The sequence below is a fragment of the Heteronotia binoei genome, chromosome 10 (assembly GCF_032191835.1).
Source record: "Heteronotia binoei isolate CCM8104 ecotype False Entrance Well chromosome 10, APGP_CSIRO_Hbin_v1, whole genome shotgun sequence".
NCBI lineage: Eukaryota > Metazoa > Chordata > Lepidosauria > Squamata > Gekkonidae > Heteronotia > Heteronotia binoei.
The window spans coordinates 10,207,833-10,234,207 of record NC_083232.1 but is presented as its reverse complement, the minus strand read 5'-3'; the positions used below and the strand labels follow the sequence as shown (position 1 = coordinate 10,234,207).

The window sequence follows — 26,375 nt, the reverse complement described above, 5'->3', positions numbered from 1 at the left end:
CTGGATGCTATACGGAAGATTTGGTGCTTCTACCTCAAAAAAACAGCCCCCTCAGAACCCCAGATACCCGCAGATCAATTCATTATTTTCTATGGGAATAAATCTCCATAGGGAATAATAAAGTTCCCAGCAGACATTTCCCTCCCCCTTCCCGCCTTCTGATGACTCTGAAGCAGAGGGAGGGTCTCCAAATCAGGGAATCCCCTTCCCCCACCTGGGGATTGGCAACCCCACCTACCTCACAGGCAATGTTCCCTTGAAGCTGCAGAGTCTTGTGAACAAAAATTGTACTTTGTGAGCTATTGGCATTAAAACTGTGAGCTACTGCATAAATTATTATGCTCTGGAGCTAAGACAAAAAGGTGTGAGCTGGAAGCTAAAAAATTGTGCACTAGCTCACACCAACTCAGCTTAGAGGGAACACTGATCACAGGATGTCAGTTGTGGGGAGGGGAAGGGAAAGGCGATTGTAAGCCATTCTGAGACTACTTTGGGTCGTGAAGGGTGGGGTCTAAATCCAATCTTTCTTCTTCTTCTTCTTCTTCTTCTTCTTCTTCTTCTTCTTCTTCTTCTTCTTCTTCTTCTTCTTCTTCTTCTCCTTCTCCTTCTCCTTCTCCTTCTCCTTCTCCTTCTCCTTCTCCTTCTCCTTCTCCTTCTCCTTCTCCTTCTTCTCCTTCTCCTTCTCCTTCTCCTTCTCCTTCTCCTTCTCCTTCTTCTTCTTCTTCTTCTTCTTCTTCTTCTTCTTCTTCTTCTTCTTCTTCTTCTTCTTCTTCTTCTTCTTCTTCTTCTTCTTCTTCTTCTTCTTCTTCTTCTTCTTCTTCTTCTACCATTTATGAACTTTCTCCCCCCTGTTCAGACTCAATGCAAGATCTCCGTGGTCTTCTCTCACTATTTCATGATGACCAATTTCATCTGGCTTCTAGTGGAAGCTCTTTACTTAAACTGCCTACTGATCTCATCCTTTCTCCATGGAAGACGATATTTCTGGTGGCTCGTTCTCTTCGGCTGGGGTAAGTTCCAGGTGGCTTCAGTTTCTTCTTTATCCATTCGTGTATGTATGGCGAAGGTGGAGAAGCAAGCACACAAATGACCATCCTCTGGCTGCAAATCCAACATTTTAATCACTCTCTGTGTAAAGCAGAGGTCTTTTTTTCTATAGCAGGAACTCCTTTGCATATTAGGCCACACCCCCTGATGTAGCCAATCCTCCTGGAGCTTAGAGGGCTCTTAGTGCAGGGTAGGGTTGCCAAATCCAATTCAAGAAATATCTGGGGACTTTGGGGGTGGAGCCAGGAGACATTGGGGGCGGAGCCAGGAACAAGGGTGTGACAAGCATAATTGAACTCCACGGGAGTTCTGGCCATCACATTTAAAGGGACAGCACACCTTTTTAAATGTCTTCCTTCCATAGGAAATAATGAAGGATAGGGGCACCTTCTTTTGGGGCTCATAGAATTGGACCCCCTGGTCCAATCGTTTTGAAACTTGGGGGGGGGGGGGTACTTTGGGGAGAGACACTAGATACTATACTGAAAATTGGGTGCCTCTACCTCAAAAAACAGCTTCTCCAGAGCCCCTGAAACCTCTAGATCAATTCCCCATTATACCCTATGAGAATGGATCTCCACATAGGGAATACTGAAGTGCTCAGCAGACATTTCCCTCCCCCGCCCCCGTTTCTGGCGACTCTGAAGCGAGGGATTGGCCTCTCTACTCATGAGTTGCTGCCAGCTTCTTCACAGCAACCCAGACACCCCATCCCAAGAGGGAGCCTTTCAATCGGAGCCTGAAGCCTCCGGAGGTGGAAAGTCACACGGTCCTCTGGGGGAGGGGCTTCCCCCTGCCGGCCAGCTGACTGAGGGTGGGAAGGAGCCTGGGAAAGCGGAAGAACCCCCGCTGGGAGATGAGGATTGGCAAGCCTAGTGCAGGGCCTACTGTAAGCTCCAGGAGGATTGACTAATTAAGGACTGTATGGGCTAATATGCAAAGGAGTTCCTGCTACAAAAAAAACACCCTAGTGTAAAGTGGTATTTCCTGTTTTTCTGTCCTGAACCCACTGACCATCAGCTTTATTAGATGCCCTCGAGCTCTAGTCTTTTGGGAGAGGAAGATAAATTTCTCTTTGCTAACTCTCTCCTCTTCTTGCAAAATTCTATAAGCCTCTATCATGCCTTCTTGGATCAGTATGTATGGAACAGCCTTCTTGTTTGGATCTGCCTTCTTGTTTAGATCAGCCTTCTTGCATGGATCAGCCTTACTGTTTGGATCTGCCTTATATATATAGCTGCTTTTCCAATTCTATAGTTGTGGTTCCCGAGCAGAGAATCCGTAGGGTGGTGGCAGCTAGGGCTTTTTTTTGCAGCAGGAACTCATTTGCATATCAGGCCACACCCCTCTGATGTAGCCAATCCTCCAAGAAAAGTGCAGAAAAGGGCAACTAGAATGATTAAAGGTTTGGAACACTTTCCCTATGAAGAAAGGTTGAAACGCTTGGAGCGCTTTAGCGTGGAGAAACGTCGACTGCGGGGTGACATGATAGAGCCTTACAAGATTATGCCTGGGATGGAGAAAGTAGAGAAAGAAGTCCTTTTCTCCCTTTCTCACAATACAAGAACTCGTGGGCATTGAATGAAATTGCTGAGCAGTCGGGTTAAAACGGATAAAAGGAAGTACTTCTTCACCCAAAGGGTGATCAACATGTGGAATTCACTGCCACAGGAGGTGGTGGCGGCTACAAGCATAGCCAGCTTTAAGAGGGGATTGGATAAAAATATGGAGCAGAGGTCCACCAGTGGCTATTAGCCACAGTATATATATATATATATATATATATATATATATATGTGTGTGTGTGTGTATACACACACACATATATCGGCCACTGTGTGATACACAGTGTTGGACTGGATGGGTCATTGGCCTGATCCAACATGGCTTCTCTTATGTTCTTATGTGACACAGAGGGCTGGACTGGATGGGCCACTGGCCTGATCCAACGGGGCTTCTCTTATGTTCTTATGTGACACAGAGGGTTGGACTGGATGGGCCACTGGCCTGATCCAACGGGGCTTCTCTTATGTTCTTATGTGACACAGAATGTTGGGCTGGATGGGCCACTGACCTGATCCAACGGGGCTTCTCTTATGTTCTTATGTGACACAGAGTGTTGGACTGGATGGGCCACTGGCCTGATCCAATGGGGCTTCTCTTATGTTCTTATGTGACACAGAGTGTTGGACTGGATGGGCCACTGGCCTGATCCAACAGGGCTTCTCTTATGTTCTTATGTGACACAGAGTGTTGGACTGGATGGGCCACTGGCCTGATCCATCATAGCTTCTCTTATGTTCTTATGTGACACAGAGTGTTGGACTGGATGGGCCACTGGCCTGATCCAACATGGCTCCTCTTATGTTCTTATGTGACACAGAGTGTTGGACTGGAGGGGCCACTGGCCTGGTCCAACATGGCTTAAGAACATAAGAACATAAGAGAAGCCATGTTGGATCAGGCCAACGGCCCATCAAGTCCAACACTCTGTGTCACACAGTGGCAAAAAATGTTATATACACACATACACTGTGGCTAATAGCCACTGATGGACCTGTGCTCCATACACTGTGGCTAATAGCCACTGATGGACCTGTGCTCCATACACTGTGGCTAATAGCCACTGATGGACCTGTGCTCCATATTTTTATCTAAACCCCTCTTGAAGGTGGCTATACTTGTGGCCGCCACCACCTCCTGTGGCAGTGAATTCCACATGTTAATCACCCTTTGGGTGAAGAAGTACTTCCTTTTATCCGTCTTAACCTGTCTGCTCAGCAATTTCATCAAATGCCCACGAGTTCTTGTATTGTGAGAAAGGGAGAAAAGTACTTCTTTCTCTACTTTCTCCATTCCATGCATTATCTTGTAAACCTCTATCATGTCACCCCGCAGTCGACGTTTCTCCAAGCTAAAGAGTCCCAAGCGTTTCAACCTTTCTTCATAGGGAAAGTGCTCCAGCCCTTTAATCATTCTAGTTGCCCTTCTCTGCACCTTCTCTAAAGCTATAATATCCTTTTTGAGGTGCGGCGACCAGAACTGCACACAGTACTCCAAATGAGACCGCACCATCGATTTATACAGGGGCATTATGATACTGGCTGATTTGTTTTCAATTCCCTTCCTAATAATTCCCAGCATGGCATTGGCCTTTTTTATTGCAAACGCACACTGTCTTGACACTTTCAGTGAGTTATCTATCATGACCCCAAGATCTCTCTCTTGATCAGTCTCTGCCAGTTCACACCCCATCAACTTGTATTTGTAGCTGGGATTCTTAGCCCCAATGTGCATTACTTTGCACTTGGCCACATTGAACCGCATCTGCCACGTTGACGCCCACTCACCCAGCCTCAACAGATCCCTTTGGAGTTCCTCACAATCCTCTCTGGTTCTCACCACCCTGAACAATTTAGTGTCATCCGCAAACTTGGCCACTTCACTGCTCACTCCGAACTCTAAATCATTTATGAACAAGTTAAAAAGCATGGGACCCAGTACCGAGCCCTGCGGCACCCCACTGCTTACCGTCCTCCACTGCGAAGACTGCCCATTTATACTCACTCTCTGCTTCCTATTACTCAGCCAGTTTTTGATCCACAAGAGGACCTGTCCTTTTACTCCATGATTCTCAAGCTTTCTAAGGAGCCTTTGATGAGGAACTTTATCAAAAGCTTTCTGGAAGTCAAGGTAAACAACATCTATCGGGTCTCCTTTGTCCACATGTTTGTTCACCCCCTCAAAGAAATGCAACAGGTTAGTGAGGCAAGATCTTCCCTTGCAGAACCCATGCTGAGTCTTCCTCAATAACCCGTGTTCATCAATGTGCCTACTCATTCTGTCCTTGATAATGGTTTCTACCAACTTTCCCGGTATTGAAGTCAGACTGACTGGCCTGTAGTTTCCCGGATCTCCTCTGGAACCTTTTTTAAAGATGGGGGTGACATTTGCTACCTTCCAGTCCTCAGGAATGGAGGCAGATTTCAATGAAAGATTACAGATTTTTGTTAGAAGATCCACAAGTTCAACTTTGAGTTCCTTCAGAACTCTCGGATGTATGCCATCCGGACCCGGTGACTTATTAGTTTTTAATTTGTCTATCAGTTGTAGGACCTCCTCATTTGTCACCTCAATCTGACTCAGGTCTTTCAACACCCCTTCCAAAATTAGTGGTTCTGGGGCGGGCAAAAAGTTCTCGTCTTCTACAGTGAAGACGGAGGCAAAAAATTCATTTAGCTTTTCAGCCATTTCCCTATCCTCCTTCAGTAGTCCTTTTACCCCATGGTCATCCAAGGGCCCCACTGCCTCCCTGGCTGGTTTCCTACTTTTAATATATTTGAAGAAAGTTTTATTGTTGGTCTTTATGTTTTTTGCAATATGCTCCTCATAGTCCCTTTTTGCCTGCCTGATCACAGTCTTGCATTTGATTTGCCACAGCCTGTGTTCCCTTTTACTAATCTCACTTGGACTGGTTTTCCACCGCTTAAAGGAGTCCTTCTTACCTTTTACAGCTTCCATTACTTTATTTGTTAACCACGCAGGCCTTTTCTTATGCCTGTTTGTGCCTTTCCTAACTTGTGGTATGTATTTTATCTGAGCTTCTAGGATTATAGTTTTAAATAGCGTCCAAGCTTTCTCAAGGGTTTTGACCGTATGTACCTTTCCTTTCAGTTTCTTCCTCACATGCCTCCTCATCTCAGTGTATTTACCCCTTTTAAAGTTAAACGTGGTTGTGGCGGTCTTTTTGGACAACTCCCTATTTATACAAACGGTGAAATCAATAACATTATGGTCACTGCTCCCAAGCGGCGCAATCACTTTTACATCTCTCACCAAGTCTTGGGCATTACTTAGGACCAAATCCAGGATCGCCCCACCCCTGGTAGGTTCTGAGACCATCTGCTCCATAGCACAGTCATTGAGAGCATCAAGAAACTCAATCTCTTTCTCTCGACCAGAACACATATTGACCCAATCAATCTGCGGGTAGTTAAAATCACCTATTACAACACAGTTTTTACGTTTAGCCGCTATCTTTAAGCCTTCCATCATATTATAATCGTCCTCTCTCTTTTGATTTGGTGGGCGATAACAAACTCCCATAGTTAAATTTCCTTTTGGGCCCTCTATTTCAACCCAAAGCATTTCTAAAAGTGAATCTAATTCTCTGATCTCAGCCTTACTGGACCGTATATCCTCTCTGACATACAGAGCCACCCCACCTCCAACCCTTCCCTCCCTATCCTTCCGATATAGCTTATATCCAGGAATCACCGTGTCCCACTGATTCTCTTCATTCCACCAAGTTTCTGAAATTCCCACAATGTCTATGTTTTCTCCCAGCACTAAACATTCCAATTCACCAATTTTACTTTGAACACTTCTAGCATTTGCATACAAACATCTATAATTTCCCAGGCGAGCTAGGCCCGCCACCTTCCTCCTGCCGCCTCGAGACACTGGCAGACAGTCCATATTGTTTGTCACCTTCACAGTGGACAACTCCGGTCCGTTACCCGGTAGAAAAATAGCAGCTAACCCTTCATCTCTTTGAGACGAGTCCTCCCGAACCAGAGACATTTCATCTCCTGTCGGCTTTCCCCCAAGATTTAGTTTAAAAACTGCTCTGCCACCTTTTTGATTTTAAGCGCCAGCAGCCTGGTTCCATCCGGGGACAAGTGGAGACCGTCTCTTTTGTACAGCTCCCGCTTGTTCCAGAAAGCATCCCAGTGCCTAACAAACTTAAACCCTTCCTCCTTACACCATCGTCTCATCCACACATTGAGACTTCTAATTTGTGCCTGTCTCTCCTGCCCTGCACGTGGAACAGGTAGCACTTCCGAGAAGGCTACCTTGGAGGTCCTGGCCTTAAGTCTCCCGCCTAGCAGCCTAAATTTTTCCTCCAGGACCTCACGACTGCATTTCCCCACATCGTTGGTGCCAACATGCACCACGACCACAGGCTCCTCCCCAGCACTGTCTATCAGTCTATCTACTACACGCGTAATGTCCGCTACCTTCGCACCAGGCAGGCAAGTCACCATACGGTCAGTACGCGGTTTCGCCACCCGGCTGTCTACTTGCCTAATGATCGAATCACCAACTACCAATACCCCCCCTCTCCCCCTGCTCAGGGATGGTTCCTTGGCGCGAAAGGATTCCCGCTCACCGACCGAAGAAGAGGTCCCTTCTGAGGGCGCATTCCCCTTATCCTCAGCACGGTGCCCTGTTCCCTCTCGACCCTCACGCTCTCTGGCAGCAACGGGGCTGCTACGTTCAGAGCGGGGCTCATCTAATACGCCCCCGAGAGTCTTCCCCAAGTGCCTAACTGACCGTCTCTGCTTCTCCAGGGCAGTCACCTCGGCCTCAAGGGTACGAACTCGTTCCCTGAGGACCAGGAGCTCCTTGCATCGAGCACACACCCAAGACTTCTGTCCTTTGGGCAGATAGTCATACATGTGACACTCAGTGCAAAACACTGGAAAGCCCCCAACCCCCTGCTGGCATTCTATCTTCATTGTATATATATATATATATATTAAAATATACAGTCCTCTTTAAATGCTGTTTAAGTGGCTCCCCTTCTGGCGGGTCAACTTACCTAAACTTACCTTATTGGGAACTTACCTTATTTGGAGAACAAGGAAGCCAGGGATCTGGGTTCCTGCTCCTTAGGGAGCCCCTAGGCGAAGAGCCACAGGCCAAGGCGCAGCTTAAAATGCAAAGAGGTGGAGCAGGGCACTCCTCAGCAATCACTCTCAATCAGCAGCAATCACTCTCAATCTCTTTCACCCTTAAGGCAGTCAACCAAACAAAGAGCAGTCAACCAAACAAAGAGCAGTTCCCCAGCTATCACACCTTAGAATTTTAGGCAGCCCCACAAACCTTAGAATGTAGTCCTTCAAAACTCAGAAATTCTCAGCAATTTCTCCAGCTGTCTCAGCTATCAGAGCTGCTCTGCTCTGCTCCTCCCAGACCTCTGTGAGATGTCTTCTCTTATGTTCTCTTATGTTCTTATGTGACACAGATTGTTGGACTGGATGGGCCACTGGCCTGATCCAACATGGCTTCTCTTATGTTCTTATGTGACAGAGTGTTGGACTGGAGGGGCCATTGGCCTGATCCAACATGGCTTCTCTTATGTTCTTATGTGACACAGAGTGTTGGACTGGATGGGCCATTGACCTGATCCAACATGGCTTCTCTTATGTTCTTATGTGACACAGAGTGTTGGACTAGATGGGCCACTGGCCTGATCCAACATGGCTTCTCTTATGTTCTTATGTGACACAGAGTGTTGGACTGGAGGGGCCACTGGCCTGATCCAACATGGCTTCTCTTATGTTCTTATGTGACACAGAGTGTTGGACTGGATGGGCCACTGGCCTGATCCAACATGGCTTCTCTTATGTTCTTATGTGACACAGAGTGTTGGACTGGAGGGGCCACTGGCCTGATCCAACATGGCTTCTCTTATGTTCTTATGTGACACAGAGTGTTGGACTGGAGGGGCCACTGGCCTGATCCAACATGGCTTCTCTTATGTTCTTATGTTCTTGGACAGAGCAGGACAGATATTGATTTCTTAGGATCCAATTTATTGGTAGAAGGCACCCAACCCTCATGTTTTTTTTCCCCCTTTTTCCCTCCAGGTGTGCCAACATTTTTTACTACCGTCTGGATCTTGGTCAAGGTGCATTTTGAAGACACTGCGTAAGTCATGCCTGCTTTTCCACTTCTATAGCTGTGGTTCCCGAGCAGAGAATCCCTAGGGAGATGGCAGCTAGGGCTTTTTTTGTAGCAGGAACTCCTTTGCATATCAGGCCACGCCCTTCTGATGTAGCCAATCCTCCAAGAGCTTAGAGGGCTCTTAGTACAGCGCCTCCTATAAGCTCCAGGAGGATCGGCTACATCAGGGGTGTGGCCTAATAGGCAAAGGAGTCCCTGCTACAAAAAAGGAAAAAAGCCCAGGTGGCAGCAATAAAGAGGGACTGGGTAGTAATACAGGCCTGCGCAAAAGTGGTATGTAGAGATCTCCCGGAATTATAACTTGTCTTCAGACTATAGAGATCAGTCCCCCTGGAGAATATGACTCTTTTAGAAGGAGGAACTCTATGGCATTACACCCTACTAGGGTCCCTTTCGTTCCCCAGCCTATGCATGTGAAATTCTAAGTCATATTTGGAAGTGTAAACTGCCTTGAGTGCGGTGGTATGAATATATTAACTAAATCAGTACATGTTAGGGTTGCCATGTCCAATACAAGAAATGCCTGGGGACTTTGGGGGTGGAGCCAGGAGACGTTGGGGGGTGGAGCCAGAAGCAAGGTTGTGACAAGCATCATTGAACTCCAAAGGGAAGAAGAAGAAGATATTGGATTTATATCCCGCCCTCCACTCCAAAGAGTCTCAGAGCGGCTCACAATTTCCTTTACCTTCCTCCCCCACAACAGACACCCTGTGAGGTAGATGAAGATATTGGATTTATATCTCGCCCTCCACTCCAAAGAGTCTCAGAGCGGCTCAGAATCTCCTTTATCTCCTTCCCCCACAACAGACACCCTGTGAGGTGGGTGGGGCTAAGAGAACTCTTACAGCAGCTGCCCTTTCAAGGACAACCTCTGCCAGAGCTCTGGCTGACCCAAGGCCATTCCAGCAGGTGCAAGTGGAGGAGTGGGGAATCAAACCCGGTTCTCCCAGATAAGAGTCTGCACACTTAACCACTACACCAAACTGGCTCTCACGCTGAACACTGGCCATCACGTTGAAAGGAACTGCACCCGTTCCCTCCATTGGAAATAATGAAGGCTAGGGGCACCTTTTTGGGGAGGCTCATCGAATTGGACCCCCTGGCCCAATCTTTTCGAAACCTGGAGGGTGTTATGAGGAGAGGCACCGGATGCTATGCTGCAGATTTGGTGCCTCCGCCTCATAAAATAGCCCCTCAGAGTCCCAGATACACATGGATCAATTCTCTATTATACCCTGTGGCAGGGGTGGCCAACGGTAGCTCTCCAGATTTTTTTTTGCCTACAACTCCCATCAGCCCCAGCCAGCAAGGGCCAATGGCTGGGGCTGATGGGAGTTGTAGGCAAAAAAACATCTGGAGAGCTACTGTTGACCACCTCTGCCCTATGGGAATCATTCTCCATAGGCAAAAATTGAGTGCTCAGTAGACAGTTCCTCCCCCTCCCTCCACTTTCTGATGACCCTGAAGCGGGGGGAGGGCCTCCAAACTGGGGGATCCCCTGCCCCCATCTGGGGATTGGCAACCCTAGTATACATTTGGAGAGACTGTGGATGATGCTTTGCATTAACTATGGTGGACACTTTCTAGCTAGCCAGTTTGGTGTAGTGGTTAAGTGCACAGACTCTTACCTGCGAGAAGGGGTTTGATTCCCCACTCCTCCACTTGCAGCTGCTGGAATGGCCTCGGGTCAGCCATAGCTCTTGCAGGAGTTGTCCTTAAAAGGGCAGCTTCTGGGAGAGCTCTCTCAGCCCCACCCACCTCACAGGGTGTCTGCTGTGTGTGTGTGAGGGGGGGGGGGAAGTAAAGGAGGTTGTGACCGCTCTGAGATTCAGAGTATAGGGTGGGATATAAAGTAAAGGTAAAGGTAGTAAAGGCAAGCACCAGTCATTTCTGACGCTGGGATGATGTTGCTTTCACGACATTTTCATGGCAGACTTTTACGGGGTGGTTTTCCCTTGCCTTCCCCAGTCCTCTACACTTTCCCCCCAGCAAGCTGGGGACTCATTTGACCGACCTCAGAAGAAGAATGGAAGGCTGAGTCAACCTCGAGCCGGCTACCTGAACCCAGCTTCTGCCGGGATCGAACTCAGGTCGTGAGCAGAGCTTGGACTGCAGTACTGCAGCTTTACCACTCTGCACCACGGGACTCTGTGTTAGGGTGGGATAAAAATCCAAAATTTTCTTCTTCTAGGTGCTGGGACATAACTGAAGGCTCTCCGTACTGGTGGCTGATCAAAGGCCCAATCATCTTTTCTGTTGCGGTGTGTATTGAATTTCCGTATTTTTTTTTCTTTTGGTAGTGGGGAGTTGTGATAGCTTTCCAGGCAGGGTGGGGGATGAACTTCAAAAGCTGTTTTGTGCCCTGAGCTTGATAGCCCAGGCAAGCCCGAACTTGCTGGATCTCAGAAGCTAAGCAAGCTTGACTGTGGCAACTCTTTGGAATACCCAAGCTGGGAGGAAGAGGCAGGCTTGATTCAGCCACTTCACCCTTAATTTAAAGCCATTTTCGAGAGGAAGGACTGTTCTGTTCCATGCAATTTTGGTGGCGTTAGGTTCCGTGGCTGTTGTGCAGGAAACTCTTAAGACCATGAGAGAAGTCATGTTGGATCAGGCCAGTGGCCCATCCAGTCCAACACTCTGTGTCACAACAGTGGCCAAAAAAGCCAGGTGCCATCAGGAGGTCCACCAGTGGGGCTAGAAGCCCTCCCACTGTGCCCCCCCTCAAGTACCAAGAATACAGAGCATCACTGCCCCAGACAGAGAATTCCAACAATATGCTGTGGCTAATAGCCACTGATGGACCTCTCCTCTACGTGTTTATCCAATCCCCTCTTGAAGCCATCTATGCTTGTAGCCCCCACCACCTCCTGTGGCAGTGAATTTTGCGTGTTAATTACCCTTTGGGCTGTGCATTGAACACAATGGGGTCTGTAGTGCGCACGCATGGAATATGGTACAGAAAACTTGGAGCATGAAAAACATGGCACTGATTTTAAAGCTGAACCAGTATCCCCCTACCCCAAAGAAAGTGATCGTGTTCATTGTTTTGCCTGCAGAAGCCCAGTTCCAAAACGGTAACTCCCCCAAACTCCCCCTGCACACACCCCTAATGAACGGTATAATCTCGTATCCCAAAAGGGATTTGTCGTTGTTGATGCTGATGCTGTTAAAGCTAAATGAGCTTTCCCACTCCTTTTCTTACAAAACCCGGACAGGTCAACTTTGTTCTTTTTATCAACATCATCAGAATCCTGCTGAAAAAATTAGATCCGAAACAAATCAACTTCAACAACTCTTCTCAATACAGGTAACTGACTGGGCACAAATGGGAATAGGAACATTAGAAGATAAGAGAAGCCATGCTGGATCAGGCCAGTGGCCCCTCCAGTCCAACACTCTGTGTCATATAAGAACATAAGAAAAGCCATGTTGGATCAGGCCAGTGGCCCATCCAGTCCAACACTCTGTGTCACATAAGAACATAAGAGAAGCCATGTTGGATCAGGCCAGTGGCCCATCCAGTCCAACACTCTGTGTCACAGAAGAACATAAGAGAAGCCATGTTGGATCAGGCCAGTGGCCCATCCAGTCCAACACTCTGTGTCACAGAAGAACATAAGAGAAGCCATGTTGGATCAGGCCAATGGCCCATCCATTCCAACATTCTGGGTCACATAAGAACATAAGAGAAGCCATGTTGGATCAGGCCAGTGGCCCATCCAGTCCAACACTCTGTGTCATATAAGAACATAAGAAAAGCCATGTTGGATCAGGCCAGTGGCCCATCCAGTCCAACACCCTGTGTCACACAGTGGCTAAAAACCCCCAAGTGCCATCAGGAGGTCCACCGGTGGGGCCAGGACACCAGAACCCTTCCCACTGTTGCCTCCCCTCCAAGCACCAAGAATACAGAGCATCACTGCCCCAGACAGACAGTTCCATCAATACCCTGTGGCTAATAGCCGTATGATGCATGATGTGAATTGAACACATGATGCTTCTGTTTGAGTCCACGCTATGAGTTTATCATGGTCAATATTGTCTCCAGGGGCTAGAACGTAAGAATGTAAGAGAAGCCATGTTGGATCTGGCCAATGGCCCATCCAGTCCAACACTCTGTTACACAGTGGCCAAAAAACTCCCCAAAAGCCTTCAGGAGGTCCACCAGTGGGGCCAGGACACTAGAAGCCTCCCACTGTGCCCCCCCAAAGCACCAAGAATACAGAGCCTCACTGCCCCAGACGTAAGGACATAAGAGAAGCCATGTTGGATCAGGCCAGTGGCCCATCCAGTCCAACACTCTGTATCTCATAAGAACATAAGAGAAGCCCTATTGAATCAGGCCAATGGCCCATCCAGTCCAGCACTCTGTGTCACATAAAAACATACGAGAAGCCCTGTTGGATCAGGCCAATGGCCCCTCCAGTCCAACACTCTGTGTCATATAAGAACATAAGAGAAGCCCTGTTGGATCAGGCCAATGGCCCATCCAGTCCAGCACTCTGTGTCACATAAGAACATACGAGAAGCCCTGTTGGATCAGGCCAATGGCCCCTCCAGTCCAACACTCTGTGTCACATAAGAATATACGAGAAGCCCTGTTGGATCAGGCCAATGGCCCCTCCAGTCCAACACTCTGTGTCACATAAGAGAAGCCATGTTGGATCAGGCCAGTGGCCCCTCCAGTCCAACACTCTGTGTCACATAAGAACATAAGAGAAGCCCTGTTGGATCAGGCCAGTGGCCCATCCAGTCCAACACTCTGTGTCACACAGTGGCCAAAAAACCCCCCAGGTGCCATCAGGAGGTCCACCAGTGGGGCCAGGACACCAGAAGCCCTCCCATTGGTGCCCCTCCCAAACACCAAGAATACAGAGCCTCAATGCCCCCGACAGAGAGTCCCAGCGATAAGCCATGGCTAAGAGCCACTGATGGACCTCTGCTCTGGTGGTGGAAACTGCAATTAAGTCAGCCTACTTCTAGTGGCTCCTGTAGGGTTTTCAAGGCAAGAGTCTCTCAGAGGTGATTTGTTATTGCGTGCCTCTGCGTAGCAGCCCTGGCCTGCTCTGGGTATTCTGGGCTAGCCCAATCCAGCCAGATCTTGGAAGCTAAGCAGGGTCAGCCCTGGCTGGTATTTGGCTCGATTCCCCACACTTCCACATGCAGCTGTTAGTGTGACCTTGGGTCAATCCCATGTTCTGTCGGAGCTGTTCTCTCCAGAGCAGTTCTCTCAGAGCTCTCTCAGCCCCACCTGCCTCACAGGGTCGATGATATTGGATTTATATCCTGCCCTCCACTCTGAATCTCCGATTCTCAGAGCGACTCACAATCTCCTTTATCTTCCTTATGTTCTTTATCTTAAGGGGAGGGACGGTGGCTCAGTGGTAGAGCATCTGCTTGGTAAGCAGAAGGTCCCAGGTTCAATCCCCGGCATCTCCAACTAAAAAGGGTCCAGGTAACAGGTGTGAAAAACCTCAGCTGGAGACTCTGGAGAGCTACCGCCAGTCTGAGTAGACAATACTGACTTTGATGGACCAAGGGTCTGATTCAGTATAAGGCAGTTTCATATGTTCATATGTTCCTCCCCCACAACAGACACCCTGTGAGGTGGGTGGGGCTGAGAGAGCCCTCCCAGCAGCTGCCTTTCAAGGACAACTCCTACGCGAGCTATGGCTGACCCAAGGCCATTCCAGCAGGTGCAAGTGGAGGAGTGGGGAATCAAACCCGGTTCTCCCAGATAAGAGTCCACTCACTTAACCACTACACCCAACTGGCTCTCGGTTGTGGGGAAGGGGAGGGAAAGAGATTGTAAGCTGCTCTGAGATTCCAAGTTAAGGGCGGGGTATAAATCCCATCTCCTTCTCTTCCTCCTGCGTAAAGAATAGAAATATTTTATATAAAGAACTAGAAATCAATTCGTTTCTGAACTCCGTGCCGGAAGTCTTTGTGATGGTCCTCATCTCAGATAACGGTGACCGCTGCCATCTAGTGGCCGCTGTGTGCTATTTGCGAGGCCCCAACATGATTTTGTTTTTACCCCCCTCCCCACCACCCCGCTTCTAATTTCTCGCCCCCTGTCAGGCGTCTCTCCAAATCCACCCTCCTTCTCATCCCTCTCTTTGGAACGCATTACATCATCTTCAACTTCCTCCCGGAAGGAGAGCACACCCACATGGGAATCCGTTTCTACTTGGAGCTCTGCATTGGATCGTTCCAGGTGATTATGGAATTAGAGGCAGAGGGATAAAAAATGTGATGTTATGTATGTGGGCTCGAGGGAAGACTTTGGGTGTTCCTGCCTGGCCCATTGAGGGAGGGACGGCGGCTCAGTAGTAGAGCATCTGCTTGGGAAGCAGAAGGTCCCAGGTTCAATCCCTGGCATCTCCAATTAAAAAGGGTCCAGGCAAATAGGCGTGAATAACCTCAGCTTGAGACCCTGGAGAGCCATGAATGGGACTGTGGCTCAGTGATAGAGCATCTGCTTGGGAAGCAGAAGGTCCCAGGTTCAATCCCTGGCATCTCCCAAAAAGGGTCCAGGCAAATAGGTGTGAAAAACCTCAGCTTGAGACCCTGGAGAGCCGCTGCCAGTCTGAGTAGACAATACTGACTTTGATAGACCGAGGGTCTGATTCAGTATAAGGCAGCTTCATATGTTCATATATGTTCATTGGAGTCGTACGGACTGACCTTGGGGACTTGGGAACAATGGGCTGCAGGATCCAAATCTCTGCAGCCCTGGACCAATCACAGGCCCCCCACAGGTTTGAATGACCCAATAACGTGCTTGCATGGGAATCCAGAGATGTATATACCAGGGGTGGCCAACGGTAGCTCTCCAGATGTTTTTTTGCCTACAACTCCCATCAGCCCCAGCCATTGGCCATGTTGGCTGGGGCTGATGGGAGTTGTAGGCAGAAAACATCTGGAGAGCTACCACTGGCCACCCCTGGTATACAAGTGGGCCCTGTGACCCTGGCATTCAGCCTTGTAATGTAGCCTTATATGCCCAGGAGGTCGTTATGTTCGGTCTCCCAACATCTGTTGGCCGTCGCCGGCCCAAGAGACGCCCGCCTTACCTCAACTAGGGGCAGGGCTTTTTCGGTCCTGGCCCCAACCTTGTGGAATCGGCTCCCGACACAGATCCAGGCCCTTGTGTGTCAAGCACTATGGTTACATAAAGGTAAATTGACACAGATGTGCTCGACACAGTGCCACACACAGGACCTTAGTTCAAATCTGGGAATCTCTCTGAATTACAAACCTGGGAGAGGGAGATGATTTCTGCAGGAACTGCTAATAGGAACAGTGCCAGTGTGTCAAGCACTATGGTTACATAAAGGTAAATTGACACAGTGCTCGACACAGTGCCACACACAGGACCTTAGTTCAAATCTGGGAATCTCTCTGAATTACAAACCTGGGAGAGGGGGATGATTTCTGCAAGAACTGCTAATAGGAACAGTGCCAGTGTGTCAAGCACTATGGTTACATAAAGGTAAATTGACACAGATGTGCTCGACACAGTGCCACACACAGGACCTTAGTTCAAATCTGGGAATCTCTCTGAATTACAAACCTGGGAGACGGGGATGATTTCTGCAAGAACTGCTAATAGGAACAGTGCCAGTGTGTCAAGCACTATGGTTACATAAAGGTAAATTGACACAGTGCTTGACACAGTGCCACACACAGGACAGTTCAAATCTGGGAATCTCTCTGAATTACAAACCTGGTGGTTTTTTTAAGCTAAAAAATAATTTTGCAAGGACTGCAGCATAGAAACAGTGCATTGAATGAACTGGCGTTAAACATCAGAGCGCTGTGCCATCCTAATAGTGACCAGCCCAATGGCACAACCTTACCAACTACTGCCCAGTAGCTGAACCCAGTGTCCTTGTTGTCTGGGCATACCAAAAGATGAAGGGACACAAATCTCAAATTAAGATTCACAAAGCTGAGCAATCTGTTTTACTGCGACATCATTTCAGAAACAAACTGCTTGGTATGCAGAAAGTCTCTCGTTTGGCCTCCAACGTCTCCTGTTGATAAAGGACCAGGTTGGAGGTGATGGGAAAGACCTCTGCCTGAGACCCTGGAGAGCCGCCGGCAGATCAAGTAGACAATACTGACCTTGATGGGTCAAGGGTCTGGTTCGTGATAAAGAACATAAGAGAAGCCATGTTGGATCAGGCCAATGACCCATTCAGTACAACATTCTGTGTCAGACAGTGGCCAAAAAAAACCCAGGTGCCATCAGGAGGTCACCAATGGGTCCAGGACACTAGAAGCCCTCCCACTGTACCCCTTCCAAGCACCAAGAATACAGAGCATCACTGCCCCAAACAGAGAGTTCCAACAATAAGCTGTGGCTAGTAGCCATTCATGGACCTCTGCTCCATATGCTTGAAGCTGGCTACGCTTGTAGCCGCCACCATCTCCTGTGGCAGTGAATTCCACCCTTTGGGGTGAAGACGTGCTTCAGCAGCTTCCTGTGTTCATGGCTGGTATAGTTCTCCATATTATCCGATCAATTATCTTGGGTCTCTTTGTTTTCTTATGCAGGGGTTCCTCGTAGCCATTCTATACTGTTTCCTAAATAAGGAGGTAAGGGGATTGAATCATTTACATTTTACTATGTTTTCTGCGCGCCTCTTGTGAATGTTCCCCATTTTTCAGAGGTGTGTTCATTTAAATTGTTGCAAACCGGGACTTTTTTTTTGAGCAGGAACGCACCGAAATGCAGCTTCGGCTGGCTTGGCATCAGGGGGTATGGCCTAATCTGCAGATGTGTTCCTGCTGTAGAAAAAGCCTTTTGTATGGAATCCAATTTATTTCTGGGTGGAAAGTAAAGGATTAGTTTTCGAGTAATAGAGATTGTAAATTGTTAGACCCCGAACGCCCCTCGTATGATTGGGGGGGTTGGGAGTGTGATTGTTAACAGATGGGATGATAGTTAGTGTTCATGTTGTTTATTGTTTTGTTGACTGTTATGTTATTATTCTGTATGTTATGTTGTTATTTTGTAATAGAAATTTGTAAACTTGGGAAAAAAAGAAAGAAAAAGAAAAAGCAGCTCTCCAGCAGCCCTGGCCCCACTTAATGCACAGCAGCCAAGAAGGTCTGAGCGCCTGCTCTGGCTGCAATGCCACTGAGGATGTTCTCCGCAGCTGAGAACGAAACGTCTGGAAGGAAAACTTTCTCCAGTAGAACACGGCACTTGATCCCGAAAGATTCTACAAACCCTAATAAAAAGCCTTTTGTATAAAAAGCCCTGTGTGAAACAATGGTGATGTCAGGGGGTGTGGCTTAATATGCAAACAAACTCCTGCTGGGCTACTTATGAAATCCGTTGTGAGGAATTTCCCACTCAAAGGGCTTTTCAGCAAGCTCATTTTCCTTGCTTGTAAGTTCCTGTTTCTTCGGCCTTTCTCCTTCTGTTCCACATGTGTTTTGCCCCCTCTAGTGGTTGACTGGATATTACATCGGTTGATGTCTGTCATAAAAACCTGTGGTTTAAATCTACAGGGAGATATGGCAGACATAAATCAATATAACATTGAATCGACGAAAAGAGGGAGCAAACGATGGGCTGAACTTAAAAGCAAGGAAACTTAAAACTTAAAAAGGAACTTAAAAGCAAAGAGAATGGTAATGAAGAAAAACCTTCAGTTGTAATTTTCTGATTACATCTAAAAACCTGCAGTCACAACAGTGGGTCTTTCTCTCTCCAGGTGCAAGCAGAAATTTGCCGGAAGTGGCACGGCAACAGTTATGGGTTGATGCCCATCTGGAGGAAGAGGACAAGATGGACCATGCCGTCAAGTTCCGGGATCAAAATGTCAACTTCCGTGTGTGAAGGGGAGCCAATAGGATGAAGACAGGCAGGGATGGGCGAGCAGAGAGACCCAGAATGCATTTCACCTAGATTTATCAGTAAAACTTAGGGCTGGTTCATGCATCCACGTTTGTCACTTGAAGTCAGTGGCCCTTAGATTTTGGTCCCCTGAACGGGCCATGACAGAATGGACACTACATATTTATCTTATGTCTCACATTGCCTCAAATGTAGCTTTTCAGTGGACTTAGTTTCACATATTTGATTGTGAAACCTATGTGGATGTCTGATTTTGCCCTTTGTGTTCCACCTAGAATAGCACTGGACCTGTTGTAGAACATTATTCTGGAAATCTAATTCTTCATGTTGCTTCCAAGTATTCCTATAGCTCCAGCAAAACATTGTGATTTTTTTTGGGGGGGGGGAGGACTTACAGTTGGGGATGGAATGGCAGCAACATACACTGATGGTCCCATCCATTGGCTCCAAGGGTTTTTTAAAACCTGTTTGGTGGAGAGCCAGTTTGGTGTGGTGGTTAAGTGCACGGACTCTTCTCTGGAAGAACCAGGTTTGATTCCCCACTCCTCCACTTGCAGCTGCTGGAATGGCCTTGGGTTAGCCATAGCTCTCACAGGAGTTGTCCTTGAAAGGGCAGCTGCTGTGAGAGCCCTCTCAGCCCCACCCACCTTACAGGGTGTCTGTTGTGGGAGAGGAAGAGAAAGAAGATTGTAAGCCACTCTGAGACTCTGGTTCAGAGAATTATAACTCTATGGTCATCTCTTCTGATACACAAAGAGACTGATTAACGAAGGCTGAGTCATCTGACTTCTGTTATCTCTCCTATGAAATCTGTATGGAATCTGACTTCTGTTATCTCTCATATTCTGTCCTCTTAGCAAAGCTCTTCAACATTTATAGAATGCCGCTGAATGAGATCATTCAGAGTTTGGGAGGTGGGTGCTGTCACTACTGTATAGACGCCCAACTGAATGTATCATTTACTAAGCCTACATAAGCAGCTGTCTCTGTCTTAGATGAATGCTGTGGTCAAGTAGACAAGGGCGAATCGGCTTAAACTGAATTCAGGCAAGACGGAGGTGATGTTGGTTGGGAAAACTGATGCTCTGATGGGCAATTGATCTGCCAACTTTAGATCAGGTTTGGCTGTTATTCATGGAGCAGGTGAAGAGTTTGGGGGAGGGAGATAGCCTGGATCCAGGAGTGATGATGGAAAAGTAGGCCTGGAAAGGTTATGAGGAGCATTTTCTTCCATCTTCAATTGATCTGGAGTTTGTCTTCCCCTTTGAACTCGACAGATCTGACTACCCTGATCCCTGCTCCTGTAATTTCAAGGCTAGACTACTGCAAATTGCTCTCTGTGGGTCGGCCCTTGAAGATTACTCAAAAACGTCACCTTGTATAAAAAGCATTGGCTCATCAGTTGATAAGGACTAGTGTTATGGGCAGATAAACTGACTGACAGTTTTCATGCTCCATTTCAAGTGCTGGTTTAAGCCTTCACAACCTCGGACCCACTTACCTGAAGAACCACCTCTCTCTGTACCAACCCATGGAGAAACCATGTTTGGTTCCTCTGTGTAGTGCCCTCCTAGCAAGAAGCACATACATGCCTACAAACATCTTCCATCATTGCTCCCAACACAGGGGTGGTGGTGGTGTTGGGAACAAAGTACCATTTTGGGCCCCCTCCCAAATAGTACTTTGTTCCCTAATTCAGTGATGGAAAGCCCGCAAGGTGGTATTATTTGAAAGGGCTTCTTGAAGGCCTAGGATTTTGCGTTTGCTATCTGACTGGTTTATTAAGGGCTCTCTGATGTTTTGATGTATTATCTGATCTTAATTGTTGTTCAAGTTGTGGTGGGACCATCGTGTACACATTTGGTTTTATTTATTTTTATTAGAAGTTTCTCCGATCTCTAATGGAAAGTGGGGCAGCTATTTTGAAAGAACCAACAAAAAGCCTGTCCTGAACTGGGGACTGCAGGTGAATAAAGAGGGTGCGAAGAAACCAACCCATTCTATCAGCGGGCAGATTTGTCCCATGTTAGTCAGAATGATGATTGGCCAAGCTTGGTCTTACCTATTATGGCTAGAAGCAGCTCTCCAAGACTTTGGTAGAAGCCTCTCCTAAACCCTGGTGGTTGAGATCATTTGACTGGAGATACAGTTTTGCCCTGAGCTGGGTAGCCCAAGCTAGTCTGATCTCATCAGATTTCAGAAGCTAAGAAGGGTCATGCTTGGTTGGTACCTGGAGTGGAGACCACCACGGAAGTCCAATGTGGCTATGCAGAGGAAGGCAATGGCAGACCACTTCTGGATCTCTCTTGCCTTGAAAACCCTAGGAGTGGTCACCAGAAGTTGGCTGCAACTTGATGACAGGAAGGAAGGAAGGAAGGAAGGAAGGAAGGAAGGAAGGAAGGAAGGAAGGAAGGAAGGAAGGAAGGAAGGAAGGAAGGAAGGAAGGAAGGAAGGAAAGAGAGGGGAGGGATGTTTGAGAGCTTCAAGACAAGGAAGGAAGAAGGGAGAGAGGGAGGAAAGGAGGGAGGGAGGAAGAAAGGAAGGAAAATAGAGGGGGAGGGATGTTTGAGAGCTTCAAGACAAGGAAGAAAGGAAGGATAGGAAGGCAGGCAGGCAGGAAAGAAGGAAGGAAGGAAAGAGAGGGGAGGGATGTTTGAGGGCTTCAAGACAAGGAAGAAAGGAAGGAAAGAAGGAAAATAGAGGGGGAGGGATGTTTGAGAGCTTCAAGACAAGGAAGGAAGGAAGGGAGGAAGGGAAGAAGGGAGGGAGGAAAGGAAGGGAGAGAGGAAAGGAGGAAAGGAGGGAGAAAGGAAGGAAGGGCTTCATTACAAGGAAGGAAGGAAGGAAGGAAAGAGGGGAGGGATGTTTGAGGGCTTCAAGACAAGGATGGAAGGAAGGAAAGAAGGAAAATAGAGGGGGAGGGATGTTTGAGAGCTTCAAGACAAGGAAGGAAGGATAGGAAGGAAGGAAGGAAGGAAGGAAGGAAGGAAAGAGAGGGGAGGAATGTTTGAGGGCTTCAGGACAAGGAAGGAAGGAAGGAAGGAAGGGGGAGAGGGAGGGAGGGAGGAAGGAAGGAATGACGGACCTCTTATGGTCTGTGCAGAAGTTGCCAGTGTTCTAGCAAGTCCTGAAAACATACCTCCATTACAGGAGGAGAAATGAATCTTTTGGATGACATACTGGAGTCCAGGGTTGCTCCACAGAGGCAGGCAATGGCAAACCACCTCTGTTAAGCTCTTGCTTTGCAAACCCTCCAGGGTCACCATGACTCAGCTGTGACTTTTGGGCACTTATCGGTCACAATAGGCTGATAACTCTCCGTTTCATATGTCCTTAACTAAGCTTCCAGAAGCAGCTGTTGGTGTTCTGGATCCGTGCTTGGAGGATGTGGTCAAGTAGCTGAAAGGACACAGGCTGACATAGAATCTGGATGATCCAGAGATGATGTAGGTTGCTTAGGTCGACGTTCTGGAAAGGATTGATCCAACAGGCCTTGATGGGGTCGGGTTGTCTTTGGCAGATTATGTCAGAAATTGGGAGATGTGACTGGACCCAGCTTTGGTGTTAAAGGAGCAGTTTGGTGTTATTGCAAAGAATGTTGTCTCTCCAAATTGCATCTGTTTTGGAAAGTATCTCCTCATGCAGCCTTAGGCAATTGAGCCACACCAAAGGATATTACCCTACGAGAGCCAGTTTGGTGTAATGGTTAAGTGTGCGGACTCTTATCTGGGCGAACCGGGTTTGATTCCCCACTCCTCCACTTGCAGCTGCTGGAATGGCCTTGGGTCAGCCATAGCTCTGGCAGAAGTTGTCCTAGAAAGGGCAGCTGCTGTGAGAGCCCTCTCAGCCCCACCCACCTCACAGGGTGTCTGTTGTGGGGAGAGAAGATATAGGAGATTGTAAGCCGCTCTGAGTCTCTGATTCAGAGAGACGGGCAGGGTATAAACCTGCAGTCTTCTTCTACCTTCTAGGCTGGACTACTGTAATGTGCTCAACATGGGGTTGCCCTGAAAAAGAACATGGATGTTTTTAAGTATGAAACATTTGTTATTGTGACTGTGTCAGCTACTGTTTTATTGTTTTCGCCGTTGATGGGTTTTATGTTGTAAGCCACCCTGAGTCCATTCATGGGAAAGGGTGGGGTATAAGTTAAATAAATAAATAAAACTAAACAAAGGAGTCTGTCTTGAGAGCCAGTTTGCACTCTTATCTGGGAGAGTGGGGTGGGGTGGGGTATTAGTTAAATAAATAAATAAAACTAAATAAATAAATAAATAAGTAAATAAATAAATAAATAAATAAATAAATAAATAAAACTAAACAAAGGAGTCTGTCTTGAAAGCCAGTGTGCACTCTTATCTGGGAGAATGGGGTGTAATTCCCCACTCCTCCACATGCAGTTGCTGGTGTGACCTTGGGTCAGTCACAAGTTCTCAGCAGGGGAGGTGATTCCAGCAGGTGCATGTGAAAAACTGGAGAATCAAACCTGGTTCTCCCAGATAAGAGTCTGCGCACTTAACCACTACAATACAGGGGTGTCAAACAGGCATCCCGGGGGCCAAATCGGGCCCCTCCAGAGTGCTCCTATCAGGCCTGCGAATAGCTCACTGTTGTCTACTTCCTTCTCGCTCTCTTGCTTCCTTCTACATCACAACTTGCTTTGCCAGGCTTGCTCAATCACACAGGCGTTACAGAGCAAAGCTCCTCCCTTGTGGAGGAAGTGGGGGAAGGAAAGCTAACTTTGTCAGGCTCTCTCAATAGCACAGCAGAGCTACTGAGCCAAGCCTCTCTTCCTTCTGTTGACTGAAGAGGAAGAAGATATTGGATTTATATCCCGCCCTCCACTCCGAAGAGTCTCAGAGCGGCTCACAATCTCCTTTACCTTCCTCCCCCACAACAGACACCCTGTGAGGTAGATGAAGATATTGGATTTATATCCCACCCTCCACTCCGAAGAGTCTCAGAGCGGCTCACAATCTCCTTTACCTTCCTCCCCCACAACAGACACCCTGTGAGTCAGATGAAGATATTGGATTTATATCCTGCCCTCCACTCCAAAGAGTCTCAGAGCAGCTCACAATCTCCTTTACCTTCCTCCCCCACAACAGACACCCTGTGAGGTAGATGAAGATATTGGATTTATATCCCGCCCTCCACTCCAAAGAGTCTCAGAGCGGCTCACAATCTCCTTTACCTTCCTCCCCCACAACAGACACCCTGTGAGGTAGATGAAGATATTGGATTTATATCGCGCCCTCCACTCTGAAGAGTCTCAGAGTGGCTCACAATCTACTTTACCTTCCTCCCTCACAACAGACTGAGGCTTAATAAGACAATGAGGTGAATTAGGCTGAGTGTGTGTGTTTTTCTGTGTTCTTTATAAAGTTTATATCTCCTTTACCTAGCATTGTAAGAGCCCCGTGGCACAGAGTGGTAAAGCTGCAGTACAGCATTCGGAGCCCTCTACTCACGACCTGAGTTCGATCCCAGCAGAAGCTGGTTCAGGTAGCCGGCTCCAGGTTGACTCAGCCTTCCATCCTTCCGAGGTCGGTCAAATGAGTACCCAGCTTGCTGGGGGGTGGGGTGGAAAGTGTAGATGACTGGGGAAGGCAATGGCAAACCACCCCCTAAAAGTCTGCCGTAAAAACGTTGTGAAAGCACGTCACCTCAGAGTCGGAAACGACTGGTGCTTGCACAGGGGACTATCTTTACCTTTACCTTTTTACCTGGCATTACATTTTATGACACACATGGTGCGGCCCGACAAGGTGAAGATCCAGTCCTCATAACAAATGAGTTTGACATCCCTCCACTACACCAAACTGGGAGTGATTAAAATGTGGAATTCACTGCTAAAGGATGTTCTGATGACCACGGGGAGAAACAGTTTTAAAAGGTGATGAGATAGATTCATAGAGGATAAGTCTATCAATGGCTACTAGCCATGGTGACTGAGGGGGAACCTCCACATTCAAAGACACTATCTTCTGAATCCCAGAGCCAGGAGGCAACATCAGACGAAGGCCTCAGCCTCTACACATTGTTGGCTGTCCAGAGAAACTGGTCGGCCGTTGTGTGAGAGGATGCTGGACTAGATGGACCACTGATCTGATCCAGCAGGGCTCTTCTTATGTTCTAATGAAGACCTCGGCTTGTGTGGTTGGGTGTCCAGAGGAACTGGCTGACCACTGTCTGAGACAGGAGGCTGGACTAGATGGACCCTCACCGGTCTGATCCAGCAGGGCTCTTCTGAGGTTCTTATGAAGGCCTCAGCCTCTCTGCCCTGTTGTTGGCCTTCCAGAGGAACTGGTTGGCCACTGTGTGAGACAGGATGCTGGACTGGATGGACTTTCATTGGTCTGAAACAGCAGGGTTCTTCTTATGTTCCCTCTTCTAAAAAAGCTGTAATTTTCACCAAGTGCTCTGCAGAACGGACTCCATTTTAAAGTTGTCATAGCAACGCCGCCCCTCACAGTTCTCTCTGGAGAGTTTCTCTCTTTCCTGTAGGAGGGAATGTGGTCATTAATCATAATTTGGAGGATATTTGGGGCCAATACAGAAAGGAAAGCTGGAACCTTCTCATATGGTGGCACATGAAAAGAAATAATTTGGCTATTTAATTGGTGGGAATCATTAAATTGATCAAATTATTGTAAGTATCTCTGGAAGAGGGGGTTTCCTTGAGTTATCAGGGCCTTACATAACGGAGGCGTGAAGTGTGAGGAATTTAATTCTGAAGGCTCATCAGATTAAAAGCCTCAGACAATTAATTGAGTTTTAAACCCAGACAAAAAGAAATTATCCAGCTTCAATGTGATTACTTTCCCACCCCATGATGTGATAGGACTGAGGCAGCTCGACAGTGTCAGAATGAAGAAAAATAATCTGTATTGGGCGATAACTCCCTGGAGCTCTGAGAATGTCAGCTTTAAAAACCAGCACAACTTGATTTGTAGACTGGAACGAGCGTAGCGTTGCATCTTGGAAACAACTATTGACAGACTTCCATATCTTTTTCTACTCAGCTCCATTTTGTTCTGATTTCCATAGGTTTACCTCAGCATCCTTTGGGTCAGCTGAACTGAAGGCGATCCTGGCAATCAAGATAGTTTGAGAGGGTAGCCATTTTGGTCTTCAATAGAACTGTTATATTTGACTCATAGAATCATAGAGTTAGAAGGGACGTTCAGGTCATCTAGTCCAACCCCCTGCACAATGCAGGAAACTCACAACCCCCTCCCCCTAAATTCATAGGATCGGCATGGCTGTCAGATGGCCATCCAGTCTCTGTTTAAAAACCTCCAAAGAAGGAGAACCCACCACCTCCTGAGGAAGCCTGTTCCACTGAGGAACTACTCTGTCAGAAAGTTCTTCCTAATGTTGAGATGGAAACTCTTCTGGTTTAATTTCAACCTATCGGTTCTGGTCCTACCTTCTGGGGCCATAGAAAACAATTCCACATCATCCTCTATAGGACAGCCCTTCAGGTACTTGAAGATGGTGATCATATCACCTCTCAGCCGCTTCATATCCAGGCTAAACATCCCCAGCTCCTTCAACCTTTCCTCATAGGACTTGGTCTCCAGACCCCTCACCATCTTTGTCACCCTCCTCTGGACTTGTTCCAGCTTGTCTAAATGCTTCTTAAAATGTGGTGCCCAAAATTTATATCCCTTCAGGACATAAAGATGTTGAAGGAGTG

At 47.5% G+C, this 26,375-nt stretch overlaps 1 protein-coding gene across 1 annotated transcript in view; it reads left to right on the top strand.

The window, feature by feature from the left end:
* The window catches only part of LOC132578339 (growth hormone-releasing hormone receptor-like), a 51,680-nt gene extending 33,025 nt beyond the window's left edge, over window positions 1–18,655 (top strand). Inside the window, exons 7-12 of the mRNA XM_060248283.1 lie at window positions 857–1,010; window positions 8,703–8,763; window positions 10,991–11,060; window positions 12,015–12,106; window positions 14,881–15,016; window positions 18,503–18,655. Coding sequence (XP_060104266.1) covers window positions 857–1,010; window positions 8,703–8,763; window positions 10,991–11,060; window positions 12,015–12,106; window positions 14,881–15,016; window positions 18,503–18,655 — 666 coding nt within the window. The remainder of the gene's footprint in view (window positions 1–856; window positions 1,011–8,702; window positions 8,764–10,990; window positions 11,061–12,014; window positions 12,107–14,880; window positions 15,017–18,502) is intronic.
* Window positions 18,656–26,375: the final 7,720 nt, after the last annotated feature.